The 13,942-nt window shown below is 35.0% G+C and overlaps 2 protein-coding genes across 2 annotated transcripts in view; one reads left to right on the forward strand and one right to left on the reverse strand.

Annotated features, from left to right (window-relative positions):
* Alas (5-aminolevulinate synthase) lies at positions 1-1,917 on the forward strand. Its single transcript, XM_085186190.1, has one exon. It carries the CDS (start codon positions 262-264, stop codon positions 1,780-1,782), a length of 1,521 nt encoding a protein of 506 aa, XP_085042316.1. The 5' UTR covers positions 1-261; the 3' UTR covers positions 1,783-1,917.
* The window catches only part of LOC146538013 (pre-mRNA-processing factor 17), a 27,002-nt gene continuing 14,972 nt past the window's right edge, over positions 1,913-13,942 (reverse strand). Inside the window, exon 11 of the mRNA XM_085186189.1 lies at positions 1,913-2,109. Coding sequence (XP_085042315.1) covers positions 1,932-2,109 — 178 coding nt within the window. The 3' untranslated portion in view covers positions 1,913-1,931. The remainder of the gene's footprint in view (positions 2,110-13,942) is intronic.

Consider the following 13,942-nt stretch of genomic DNA (forward strand, 5'->3'; position numbering starts at 1 on the left):
CTTTCACTAAAATCAAAATAAAAATTGTACGTGGAGTAGAAGCACAGAACCATATTTCGAAGCTTAATCGATATGACGACACACACTTTATAAATGAGGGCGGCCGCGCAGTGAGCCACCAGTTGCGACCCGTACATCTGCGAGGCGTTCGGCTACAGTGCGAGCCAACGTTGTTGTGGAAAACATCGAAATAGAAAACAAAAACTGTTGTATTATTCTTGTGTCGTAAGTGTTACAAGTGAGTGTCACCGATTACATAAAATGCCGTGCCCTTTCTTGGGATCGATGAATCAAACTTTCGTGCGGAATTACGGCAGTGTGTTGCTTAAGCAGTATGGGAACTTCTGTCCTATACTTTCTCGGGGCTTCCGCTCTCTCGGTGTCGACGAAACGAAATGTCCCTTCATTCAGTCGAACTCGATCGTCTCAGAGGCCCCGAAGGAGATGACTGAGGACATCGTGGACAACTCGAGTTATCAGTATGATAAGTTCTTCAGCGAGCAGATCAATGCCAAGAAGAAGGATTACTCTTATCGTATATTCAGGAAGGTGTCCCGCCTGGCGGCCGAGGGCATGTACCCGCAAGCCCTGGAGGGCCATGACAATCGCCGCGTGACGGTATGGTGTGCCAACGACTACCTGGGCGCGTCGCGGCACCCCAGCGTACAGGACGCCGCCATTTCCTCCATCAAGTCGTACGGGACGGGCGCTGGCGGCACTCGTAACATCGCCGGGAACTCGCAGATGACTGAAAAACTCGAATATGAAATTGCTAAACTTCATAAAAAACCTGCCGCCTTAATATTTAGTTCCTGCTTCGTCGCTAACGATGCGACGCTCTCTACACTGGCCAAGATAATGCCAGGCTGCATCGTGTACTCGGACGCGGGTAACCACGCCTCCATGATACAGGGAATCAGGAACAGTCGGGCGCCTAAACATATATTCAGGCACAACGACCCGACTCACCTTAAAGAACTACTATCCTCATCGCCGGTGGGAGTACCAAAGCTAGTCGTGTTCGAGACTGTCCACTCTATGAGTGGTGCTATTTGTCCTTTAGAGGAGATGTGTAACATAGCTCATGAATATGGAGCTTTGACTTTTGTGGATGAAGTGCATGCGGTGGGTCTGTACGGGAAACATGGTGCTGGTATCGGGGAGGAAAGGAATGTCGAGCATCTCATCGACATTGTATCTGGGACGCTTGGTAAAGCTTTCGGGAACGTCGGGGGTTACATCGCCGGATCCTCGTTACTCGTGGACACCATCAGGTCTCTAGCCCCAGGGTTCATCTTCACCACAGCACTGCCGCCGCCCGTGCTCGCGGGCTCCATAGCCGCCATCCGCTTGTTAGCGAGCGAGGAGGGACGGAACCTGCGAGCTAAACACCAAGCAATAGTCCGCTACCTAAAGCTGTCTCTACTCATAGCGGGTCTGCCGCAGATGCCGTCCGTGAGCCACATCGTGCCTGTGCCTATAACCGGTGCGGACAAGGTGGCGCTGGTCGCCGAGTCCCTCATGAAGCGCGGCCACTACGTGCAGGCCATCAACCACCCCACGGTGGCGCGCGGCGAGGAGCGACTCCGCTTCGCGCCAGGGCCGCACCACACGCCCGAGATGATCGACAGCCTCATCACTGCCCTCATTGAGTCATTCCACGAGAACAACATAAGCTTTAACCAATTCATGGTGAACGGCGCCTGTCGCGAGTGCAGCATGGAGTACAAGGTGGACATCGCGTACGAGGAGCCCTATAAATGCCCTATGATCGCCGCATAATACATATCTTATACAATTATAAGATAAATAAAACAACGCTTATAACAATATATTATAAAGTTGACATTGCAAAGTTTAATTATGTTATTTATGGTTTGTGGTTATCGGTAGGGGAAATTAAACAGCTGTATCGTGTATGGTGGTATCATTTAATCCCAGTACTTGATGAGTCCGTCCCAGCCGGCGGTAAGCAGGCGGCTGGGCTCGTGGGGGTGCCACAGCGAGGATATGCAGACGCCGTCGTGGGCCTTCCACTTCTTGTACAGTTTGGTGGTCTTCCAGTCCCAGATGTAGCACTTGCCGTCCGCGTCGCCTGACACTAGATAACTGTAACAAATACGATAAACATGTCAGTCAAACTCTCGAACACTTGATAAATATTACTTATCTATAGGTACTACAAAATAGTTTATTATATAATTTTATATAATATAAATTTCAGCTAAAAAAGAATATTCTAGAAACACCTTCACATCAGTAAGACCGATTGAAGTTCACTATTATCATATAACTTATTTGCAAGTCATACACTCGACAGAGCGAGCAAAATGAACATGTTCACACTCGGGCTTACAACAACAACATTTATATTTAATAGCAAATAATGAATTTGAACACACTAACTGCGCATCTGACCTCGATATTAACCACTCGGTTATCCAGTCAGTTACTAAAGACAAGGTCTTGGCAGGATTCGTATAAAACATTCTAAAATGGCCCACAAAAACAAGGTGACCCTTATTATCTACTAAAACAGACCGAGATGGAGCTATAATGTGAATAATTTATGAGAGGGGGATTGCGGTGTGGTAATAGCACCAGCGACCTCAAGGGAAACGCTGAGGTCACGAAATTCGAGAGTACTGCTTAAAATATAAACATGTGATGAAATATAAAAAATGATTTCAAATTTTGTGATAAAAATATCAAACTTTTATATAAACATGCCGTCGTCGCGCAGTGGGCGTTTAACGCTTTAACTGTACGCAACGGTTGTGGGTTCGATCCCCATTAGAGGGAAATTATTATATTTAATTGATTTTTTTCGTTTCTCCGCTCTGATAAGCAAAGCGAGACGTTCAGTCCCGCTATTCAACAGGTATTTTCTCGAAAAAAAGCGAAAAGCTGTAAAAAGTAAATAAATAAAGTTTTAGATATCTAATCTTCTATCTATAATAAATTACTAAGTAATTATTTTACACACATTAGAAGATTATATTAAATCCTTTTCCCGTGGAATTCAACTAATTATTATTTGTTTACAATTTATAGTGAGTCTTGTGAGCTTTAAAATATAGATTTTAACGATACTAATATTATAACAAAATTACTGGTTCGATACTAGTTCGAATTTTAAAAAATCCAAATAACGAGAAAGGCTCTAAATATAAAAGAGCTTTGTCTTTTTAACAGAGTCGGAATCGAACCCACAACCGTCGCGTTCACAGTCGCACGCAGTGCTTAACAATATTTATAATTTCATGAGAATTAAATGTTAATTCATATCTGTGAGTACGGGTGCCTGTCATTTAAGTAATGTTAGATTGTCGTGTTGTCTATTTGATAAGCTAATGATGCAATTAGAACTTGACTAATATTTACTTAGAGACCAGAGTGTCATCATTGTTATTTTATTACAACTTAAGTTTAGTAAACATTTTAACAATAAATTAGAAAGTTAAAAAGTATTTACAGTAAATGCTAATAAATTGTAATAATATATTTATTACCAAAGAGAGCCCTAATAGTAAATGTAGAGACCATAGTAGCGCAGTGGTGCAACGTTTGACTGTAAGCGAAAAGGTTGTGGGTTCAATTCCCACTTGGGGAGATGAAGACAATAATTTTCATTTGCCTCACTCCTTTTTTCTATCGTTCTCCACTTTTGTATTAAATTAGCTAAATTTACTAAAAGGTCTACCATTGATTCCCCAGACCTAAATTGTTATAAATATCCTTACTATACTTATTAATCAATAGGAACTTATAGCTAAGTGTAGTTTGCATCTCTAACCCATAGTATACAGTCAGATATTCAATTTCCTCTTGCTCTTCTGAATTTTTAATAATAAAACCGGATTTCCCTTATTTCATTTCAGTATAATAAAGAACAGGATGTTAGTGTATTGTGAGGTTTCTCGATATAAATGAAGAGGTAAATCGTGACTTAGCCGACTACTAAGTAATATTACTAATATATCAGGACAAAGCGCGGTGTTGGGGTCCGGCACTAATTTAAATTAGGTAGAAAAGTTATTTTCATTAGTTACCATTTTCCATTTTGTTGCGTCATGCAATCTCTTACAGACAGCTTTTAATAAATAAGAGACTGGTTATAAATGAGAGAAGGGGAATAACTTTAAAGTGCACAAATCAATCAAGGAAAACATAATTCATAATATATAGATTTTTGATAAGCGTGGCGTTGAGTTCTGCCTGCCTGCCTATCACGCTGTATCCCGCACACAGCAGGGTAGGCAGAGGCAACCTAGTGTTGAGACACTCCGTTCCCCACTTTCTGCCGAATTCTGCAGGCATTGCGTGTTGAGTGGCAGAACTCAACGTCGCGCTTTGCCTCGACATCAGAGCAAAGCAATGGAAATATAAACGTCAATTAATACTTCACTTTCTCGAGTGGGGATCGAACCCACAACCGTCACGTTACAGTCACGCCCTGGTGCTGCTGCGCCACGACGGCCTTATAATTATTCGTAATAAATATTAAATAATAATAATAACAAAATGTAATAACATAATTTATAGGTATATCCCCATTCGGGGGAATAAATAATTTTCTAAATCCCGCTCTCGTAAACAAAACGTCGCGTTCACTTCCACCACTCAACGCACAATGTCTTGAATTCGGGTGGAAAATTGTCTTAAAACTTTTCTTTGAAATTTAAATCATTCTTAAAGAATTGGTATGCAGAAAAGCTGTAGAGAATCCATACAATCGTAGCTGTGATATTGAATGACAAAATCGGATTATGAAATGTCTTCAAGAATTATTATTTTAACCTATTAAAGGTAATTTGAACCGGCGGTGCCTTGGAACCTTGTTTGTGGTTGGTTAGATATATTATTATCCATCGAATCGTCAATACATATAAGTTTTGCAACAATATAAGCAGTTAAATATACCAAAAGATCTATACATCACAAAATAAGTATATAACAATTAGCGGCGTTGAGCCTTGCCACTCAACAAGCAGTGTTGGGGGGGGGGGAAGCGTGAACTTAAACATCTTCCTATAAAAAACTTGTTAGACCAAACTTGTTAGAGAAAACCAAATTTTGTGTTTTATTCGACGTAGAGGTGTAGGACTTATGTAGAGACGGTATTTTACCGGTCTACCACACTCGTTTCTAAAGACAGATAAAAATCTCTGCCCTAGGATATCTAATTAAATAACTCAGTAGGAATAGAAATTATAAATAACATTTATTTTAAATTTCAAAAGTAACAGTTTTCTAATATAATGCTTATATGCGAAACAACAAAGAATACACAAAAATTAACGTTGGCCATATCGGTATCATATGTGATATTCATGCACCTACATAAATATGTAAAGACAGGTACAGAAATCGATCCATTAACTAAGGGTGAGGTCGTCGAGGCGCAGTGGGAGAGTGGTTTTAATCCAAAATCAATCTCCCAATCAATGAATAAATTATTTTAATTTTGCGCAGGTAACGCAAAACACGGCATTAAATTGCCAAACCCATCAGGCAATGACCCCATTCGGACAAAAGGTGGACAATCAAATGTCTTGGCATCTTTTTTCTACCTAACCAGCTAATGAGGATTAAATTTATTAATGTCTTTTTATTATCAGAAATTTAATATGGCGTTGCGATAGCAACTGTATTTAGACACTCCGTACCTACCCTGATAACAAAATTCGGTCCCAATAACTATGTAGGTAGTTCTCTTTCGATCAGTCTTTTTAAGATAAAATAAAACCAACAAGCTATTATAATTTAAATGAAGAGTAAAAAGATTATTATTATTTTCCTTTATTAGTATTGTAAGTTCTCACTTCTCACCAAATTCCAAATTGTAGGTCTGTGAGAAATCAGACACTCTCAATTATACTGTTTTTAGTTACATGAAAACTTAAAAATATATCGCAATATCGTTAACTAATGATATATAGGTAGGTATACAATGTCGCACCTATGTATAGAACATTGTCATCCAAAGATAAAATGTTTTTTAAACCTTTGAACATTAATTAAAAATACATTTGCAGGTTATTTGTATGTCATATAAATATTTATATTATTGATATGAAAAAAGAAAACATGAGTGATATCATGTTTGTTTATACTTTTTGATCTTGAAATTAAGGTTATTCAAAGGTATACCCACAACCTGAAGTCACAAGCTTGTGTCGCTGCGCCACGACAACGTCAATTTAATTGAAATATATTAAAATTTAAATTGAATTCAAAAATTCTTCTATAAAATCCATTTTTGAACCAAACAATAATATCGACTTAAAATATGAAAATTACGAATTCCGCTTTAACTTTCAGACAATACGAAAAACTAAGCATTTATAAATAATAGTAAAACAAACATAATCACGCACGACTATCGTGATCAGGTACTTAATTATATTTAAGTTTAATAACGTAATGTTCCATATCTCGACACGCCCTTATACTGAACAAACAAGAGGTATTTGCACACCACCGTCAGTCATGCGTGGAAAGAATAAAGATCAATGTATGTATGTTCATTTTAATTAATAAAAACCTAAGTTGATTAATCTTTTCAGTAGTATTTCGCTCGCGGCTTCGTCCGTTTATATCCCGCACCTAGCAGAATAGGCAAACGGAACGGACAGACACTACGCTTCCCGTTTCGTTTTATACTGTGTAAAGACACAGTTATGAAAATTTTCATATTCCAACAAAATTAAATCCATTCTCGAATTTATAAATAGGTACTTTATGAAAAATATTACAAAGCATATAAAAGTAATCTTATTAAAACAACAAAGCGGATTTCGTTATCTAATTTATATATAATTAATTGGTAAACTAAACTATTAAAAAAATAGTACCTATAATATAGTTGAAACAAATTAAATAAATCATTCACGCTGTATATGGAGAGGGAACGCTGTATAAAGCAGGATATGGAGAGGGAACAGGACACTCCCTACTCTCCGCCGATTTAAAACAAATTAGTTGAAGTTACTTATACATAAATATATATAAAATATTTAAATTTCATATCGATGTAAGGTACCCATTTATTTTTTATATTAAGTACATACATATTTGTCACTTGGTCAGTAATTCGAAATATACGGTATTTCTTTGTGGAACGAAAAAACGCAAACGGCAAACAATTCTATAATATAATATTTTTTTCATTTGAGTATCAGTTTTAGTTCAATGTTTAATATTTCAATGGGTCCGATATATATATTTAGCATCGCGATAGTCACGAGAACGCCAACAATAATATTTGGAGTAAGTCTAATAATAGCCTTATTCACAGGTCATTATTTGGCAAATAGAGACGTTTGTTTTGGCCAAACCTCATCAGCTACCATGGTTGTGATAGTAAATCTACTACTTTATTTTTTTTAGCTTCACGCTTGCATAATGTAGGATAACCTGGGTCGATAGTGATAAAACACACAATCCCCATTAAGACATTTTCGATCCTCACTTCCCACCGAGGCAATACGTGTCGTGTGGAGGATTTCAAGGCCGTGCTTGGCCGAGTTATCAGAACGATGATGTGAGAATATTAAATAATTCACTCTTTCTAGTGGGAATCGTTTCCCACCAACGACCCAAAATTTATACACAAAAATTAAAAACCCTAATATATTACAATACCTTTTGGTTAAACTTTGTAAGTAAAATTAGGTTCATAAAAATGAATTCATTATAGCTTGTATAAACAAGCTTAATTTTCTTTACTTTTTTTGCTTACCTACAAATTGAAAGCAAACTCAGAGAGGGCATGGACCCAAAAAGATCGCGGAAAACTCATTGAAAAAAAACCAACCGAACAGAACTCCGAACCATTGCATGCTATAATACAATAAATTGTAACAGGAAAGGAAAGTAAGTGATTTCGAAATGGAAATTTTCCCTGCAGTTTATTCTTGGAAGTTAACAGGACAATTTAAAGTCGATAACACCACATATACATGTACATCGACAACACAAATAAATAAATTTAAATTATACACAACAATTTAAATTATACACAAATAAATAAATTTAAATTCAGAGAAAATACTTGAATTACTGCAAAGTTACATGTACATATATGTATATATAACTCAATTGTAATTTTATATTAGGCAAAATTAGGTTCCATTTCAACGTTAGGTTATATTTTGGCATCTATTAAAAAAGGCTTTGTTTCGTAAAAAAAAAATAACTTTTCGAGCAGATCAAATCTTCTAAAATCTTATTTTAGAGGATTTGATCATTTAAATAATCGTCTATAAAAATATTGAGACACATATTATTACATAACTCCTTGGCAACTATCTACATACAGCACGAATCACGACGGCACCCATACAAAACGTGCTTCATCACGTGATGCGTGTTTATTGTAATACTGTATAACACCTCGAAGTGTAAGAGACCAACGATAAGACTGTAAGCTAATACTATGTTACTAGGTCGCGTGGATAAAGATTAAATAACTAATCTTATTAAGTAATGGAAACTTTACTAAAACTAGTTCAGCCGTCTGTGATAATGTGGCCCTGTTAGAATTTACAAATTTTTTTACATAAAATCTTAATTATTTTCCTGTACCGTATAAATCGAAATTGTTATATAAGAATGATGACTTATCTAATTAATTTTAATTTTAATAAAATTAAATTTGTTATGTCTATTTTTTGTAAAATTATTGTATATAATTATTTTATTCACTATTAGAACTGTATGTGGTTTCCCTGAAGTCAATGCTTGTGGATCCGTAATATAATACAGGGGAATTCCCCAGTTTAGTTATACCCTCTTACCACCCAAGAAAAACCATCTACAGATAAAATGTAAGAGAAGCATAAGTTTCGAGATTATATCAATTATGAGGTCTCCATATTTTAACCTTACAGCAGTTCAAGGTCTGCCTTATCTAAGTAGGTTACGTATAACAAGCCGAACTATGATTCAGAGATAACAGGAAATACGCTGATGCTCAATGTCAGGTGGGTTTTGTCATTTGGGTTTGGGGTTTTGGGGGTGCTCGGTATTAATAATAATTATATAGTAATAATAATAAATGCTTTCATCACTAAATAAATGTTACATAATATACCTACATTCTGATTTAGATGACATGTGAAAAAAAATATATTTGCTTATTTATAGCTGAGACAGGGAAATATACAATTGAACAAAATCAAAATTCATTTAAACGAAATTATAATCTGAGTTTTTGTTTAACAAATCAATGCAAATTAGCTCTAAGTCAAAAACTTGTTTTAGCTTAACTCTGTATCCCACACATAGCAAAGTAGGTAGATGGAACCTAAAAACCTAATGTTAAGACACTCCGTTCCCCACAGAACACCTCCTTTCCCCATTTCCGTCGAATTCTTGAGGTGTGTTCTATGGCCGAACTCAACACCGCGAACTTTAGCCTATGCAGTGCCCATTCATTTAATACGGAAGGTTATAAAGTGAAATAAATATTCCTGTACTTAGTTCAATGAACAGAAAGTAACAAACCACCCACCAAGCATTGAGTAAGACGGTTGTATAAGACTTGTCTTGGTATGAGGCATCACGTGCCGGCAAAGTCTATATAAGTAGAAAATATAATATTTACTATAGCTTATATATGATATATGATATAAGCTCTGAGAAAACACCTCGTCGTGATATTAGGCGGAAAATGGTCGAAATGTAGGTAAATACAGATGTGTAGGTACTATAAGAAAAATCTGTCTATATAATATATTATTTTTTTAATTTCTTTTTAGATTGGGAGACTAAGAGTTGAAATTAGCGTGGGAATAGAACCCACATCCTTTAGCGTTAACATTCGCACGCTTGTGATCCTGCGCCGCTAATGGGCTATCCAACACAAAAATATATTTGTTTAATTCATACCCGTAGTTCCTGAGATAGTGCGTACATATGTATGTGTACCTACCTACTGTAAACGTAACTTTCTTTTTGCACATTTATAACCTTATTTGCTTATAATATAACAATTCTCATATTATAAGTAAATTTCAAATTGATCGCTACATTTTGTTGATAGGAAAATAGTAAAGGTTGTAAGGTTTTTAAATGAGCTGAAAACATGTTGTGTTCAAATACATATATATAAACAAAATTGACCTATGGTATTTGAATCTGCTATCTATAATACCTACAATATAATGACGCGTATAAAAAATAAATAATAAATGTTTAGTCCAAGCGGGCGAAGCCGCGGCCGGAATATTAGTTTTAGGTATAAAATATTTACATAAGTAAAAACATTTTAACTTCAAAACAACAAAGCAATTACCTACTTCGTATTTCGAAAGTTAAATGAGTCGAATGTTAATTAAAATTTCCAATAGTACTGAGTATTGAGTAATACATATAAAACATAATAATTAAAATACAATTTGTTTCCGTCACGTGTAGTGGGTGACTGGCGTTTTTTATTGACATCGACCTTTTGATTGCAAATAAGATGATTTTCATATTATTAAATTCAATAAACTAAGCATGACATTATTGTAGTTCTACGTAGTAATAAAACTAATATTGTTTTGGGTAAAAAAGAAGAGCCTGATTTCTTCATTTTATAACGATTTTATTCTAGAAATACAATAACGAAATTTTCACGCATTTTCCACATATAGCAGGTAAGACAAGAGGAACCTGGTAATTTCTGCGTGTTGAGTGGCGGAGGGCTCACCATTTAAATTGTACACCTATATAAAACTATTCTTCAGGCCGTTGTGGTGGAAGAGCACAAGCGTGCGACCGTAAACGTGACGGTTGTGGATTCAATTCCCACTCGTGGGACTGGCATATTAAATATCTTCATTTCCTCGCTCTGGTACAGTTGAAATTTGTTATATAGGTAGGTTAAGGTGTATAGGGGAGCACTAAGACGAGATTTGGAATTCCTACCGAAACGGGAAAAGACGAGGTTTTACCTTTTTAGGTCTTAGGTCCACAAACAGGTTGCGGGCGATGACTAGTAAGAAGTTAGATATATAAAGAATATAAATTTCCTCTCAAGTGACATCCGTACACTGGTCCAGGCACGTTAATTGCATAAAGATGGCTTCGTAATGAATGTATTTATTTAACATTTATTAATTATTATCATGTATAAGGTAATAAAGCTATTTGATATGACAATATTTATGTATAATAAATATTATATAAATTAATTGATGATATTGACTTCATGACTATCCATTCCACTTGGAAATAAACACTATTTTCACGAAGCTATAAGATTTTTCGTGAAAATGTGTTCAGCAGACATAATAATGTATGTATATGATACAATTTATATACATACATTTTCTTATTGCTTTAGAAAACTCCTAATACGTCAATTTGCAAAGCATATCGATGAAAAAATCCTAAGAAGAGAATCGAACCTGTAACAACTACTACAGCTATATTATATTATCTATCTTATTTACTGCGAAGTGATTGTAGTTAAAATTATTAGAAACCGTGTATGTATTAATAACACGTAGTGTCAAGGTAAATAATTACATTAATTGTTCATAACACGCCTGTAACGGAAGTTATACTAATTGTACACATTATACAGTACGGTCAACAAGTTGTGGCCGGTCGGCCGTGAAATTAGTTGTAGATGACTGCGCCAATTAATTCTAATATTTTTTTACTTTTGATTATCTTCTTTCCGAATGAACAAAGGCGCAAAAGTTCAGAAAGCTAACTTCAGGACGGCCACGACTGGGTGATCGTATTATTATACCTTATAAGTTATACGCTCTGTAATCTCTCTGTAACGGCGATATTAAACTTATAACTTAAAAAACAGCTTCACATTTTCTTATGTTTTAACGGGGTAGATAGAGACAACCTAATATTACTACACTCTGTCCCCTTTGCACCGCTCATCTTTAGAGATATTGCATGTTGAGTGGCGGAACCCAACGCCGCACACTTGCTTTGTCTTGTTACCAGAGCAACGAAATGAATATAATTTACGAAGCGAGTGGATATGTCTTTAAATTGACAGAAGATTATTCGCAAGACATACAATAAGATTAAGCTGTAAAAGTAAGTTGTTTTTGTTTTTTTTTCTATTACTAATCTTTAAAGTCTTTTATGCTTTACGCACCATCCGCGTCCTAAATACAGCGTATAGATATCTACCGACACCAAAAAAAATAAAAAAAAATAAAAAATAAATTAAATATAAGCATATAGTCAATATTTCTTTGCCTTAAATTAAAAAAAAAAACAAATTGAATACACGTCATGAGTTCGCATCTTCTCCGAACGGGTAGCATGTAAAATGAATCGGGTGATTTAAAACGGTACTTTAATTAATTTATGTAGGGGTTAATCAACTTTTAAAGTACTCCTTTCATATCTCCAATAAATAAAAAACATTATTATGAATTGAATTGAACTATTAATTAACTATAATTTTTTGTCTCCCGTTACCGGTAACGTAAGAGAATGTATGGGAAAAGTATGAAAATAATCATTATTACTATATCGTTATTATATATTATACTTACATACGTATTTAAAACTGACACCGTATCTACATTTAAAATTCATAACTTACAAAGAAACCAGAGATCGATATTTTGTAATTCAAAATAAGCCATTGAATTTCATAGCAGACTTAAATATGTATCCATTACATCCATTCGTTTCACTTTGTGTTTCTAAAAAACTATTTTCGACTTTTTAGGAAATAGCGGTATTATGTTACAACTGTAGAAATCGTATACGACGAAATCAGTAAATATATAATAGAAGGAACGTCAAGACGCAGTAAAAATACATATGTCTAATGTGTTAGTAATTAAATCAAATGTTTTAAATCAAATCTAAGTATATACATATAGGTAGTAAAAAAAAATCTTTGCAGCTTTGAATTTTGCAACTCATCACACAATGCTTAAAAAATTCGGCGGTAAGTGGATAACGGAATGTTTTAACACTAGATTCCGTCTGCCTACCCTGCTATAAGCAGAATACAACAGAAAAATAATATTCTTAAAGTAATATATATAATGTACCTATATAAATAGTATTTGTATCCACAGCCTTTAGCCAAAGAATGTTTAACTGCCCGACTGACTGACAAATTGAAGCGTCCATTATCTAACATTAAGCTTATCAATGTCATTTTATCAAAACACTTATCAATTTATAATTGCTATTGTTTAATATTACTTTATAAATTGTAAGTAAGATATAATAAAATTACGTAAAACATTAATTATAAAATTATTTTTTCTAGGATAAACAGCAATTCATATAGAAATCGTGGCGCATTTGACGCATTCCGCATAAAATTTAAGTAGCATAAATATATATTTTTTTCGTGTTATAATTATTATATAATTATATCACGAATAAAACATATTTATTTTAAAAAGGGGGAAAATTTTCACTTCAAAGTGTATGATTAACTAGTCAGGCTTGCATACTAACAAGTAATATTTTTAGGGAGAAAAAGTGTCTACTTATTACTTAGATAGAGAGAAGACATAAAATAACAAAAAAATACAAAATGAAATATTTAAATACAAAATGGAATAATCTTTTTTTCAGGTTTCCGCTATATCCCAAATACAACAGAGCTGACAGAGGGTACTTATAGTTAAACCCCTTCACTTTCCACTTCCTGCCGAATCCTCAATGCATTTCGTGTTTAATGTTGAAATTCCAATCCGCACCTTGCCTTGGCACCATATAGCAAAGAAATAAAAATATAATTAATCATTAAATCCCCCAAGTGAGATTCTAGCCCACGACCGTCGCGTTTATTTTTACACGGTTGTGCCACTGCGGCACGACGACCTCGTACCTATAATTTTCTAGTAATATTTACATTTAATAACATATAATATTCATAAAATGTATGTAAATTTTAGCGTTTTATACGCTCGGGGCGAGGTTCAAGAGCGCGCGGTGTGACGCA

The sequence above is a fragment of the Heliconius melpomene genome, chromosome 6 (genome assembly GCF_056956725.1).
Source record: "Heliconius melpomene rosina isolate 202511_hmr_F chromosome 6, ASM5695672v1, whole genome shotgun sequence".
NCBI classification, from domain to species: domain Eukaryota; kingdom Metazoa; phylum Arthropoda; class Insecta; order Lepidoptera; family Nymphalidae; genus Heliconius; species Heliconius melpomene.

Bases quoted from the DNA above. Each gene is read 5' to 3' on its own strand.
- Alas (XM_085186190.1), top strand. From the start codon at position 262: ATGCCGTGCCCTTTCTTGGGATCGATGAATCAAACTTTCGTGCGGAAT.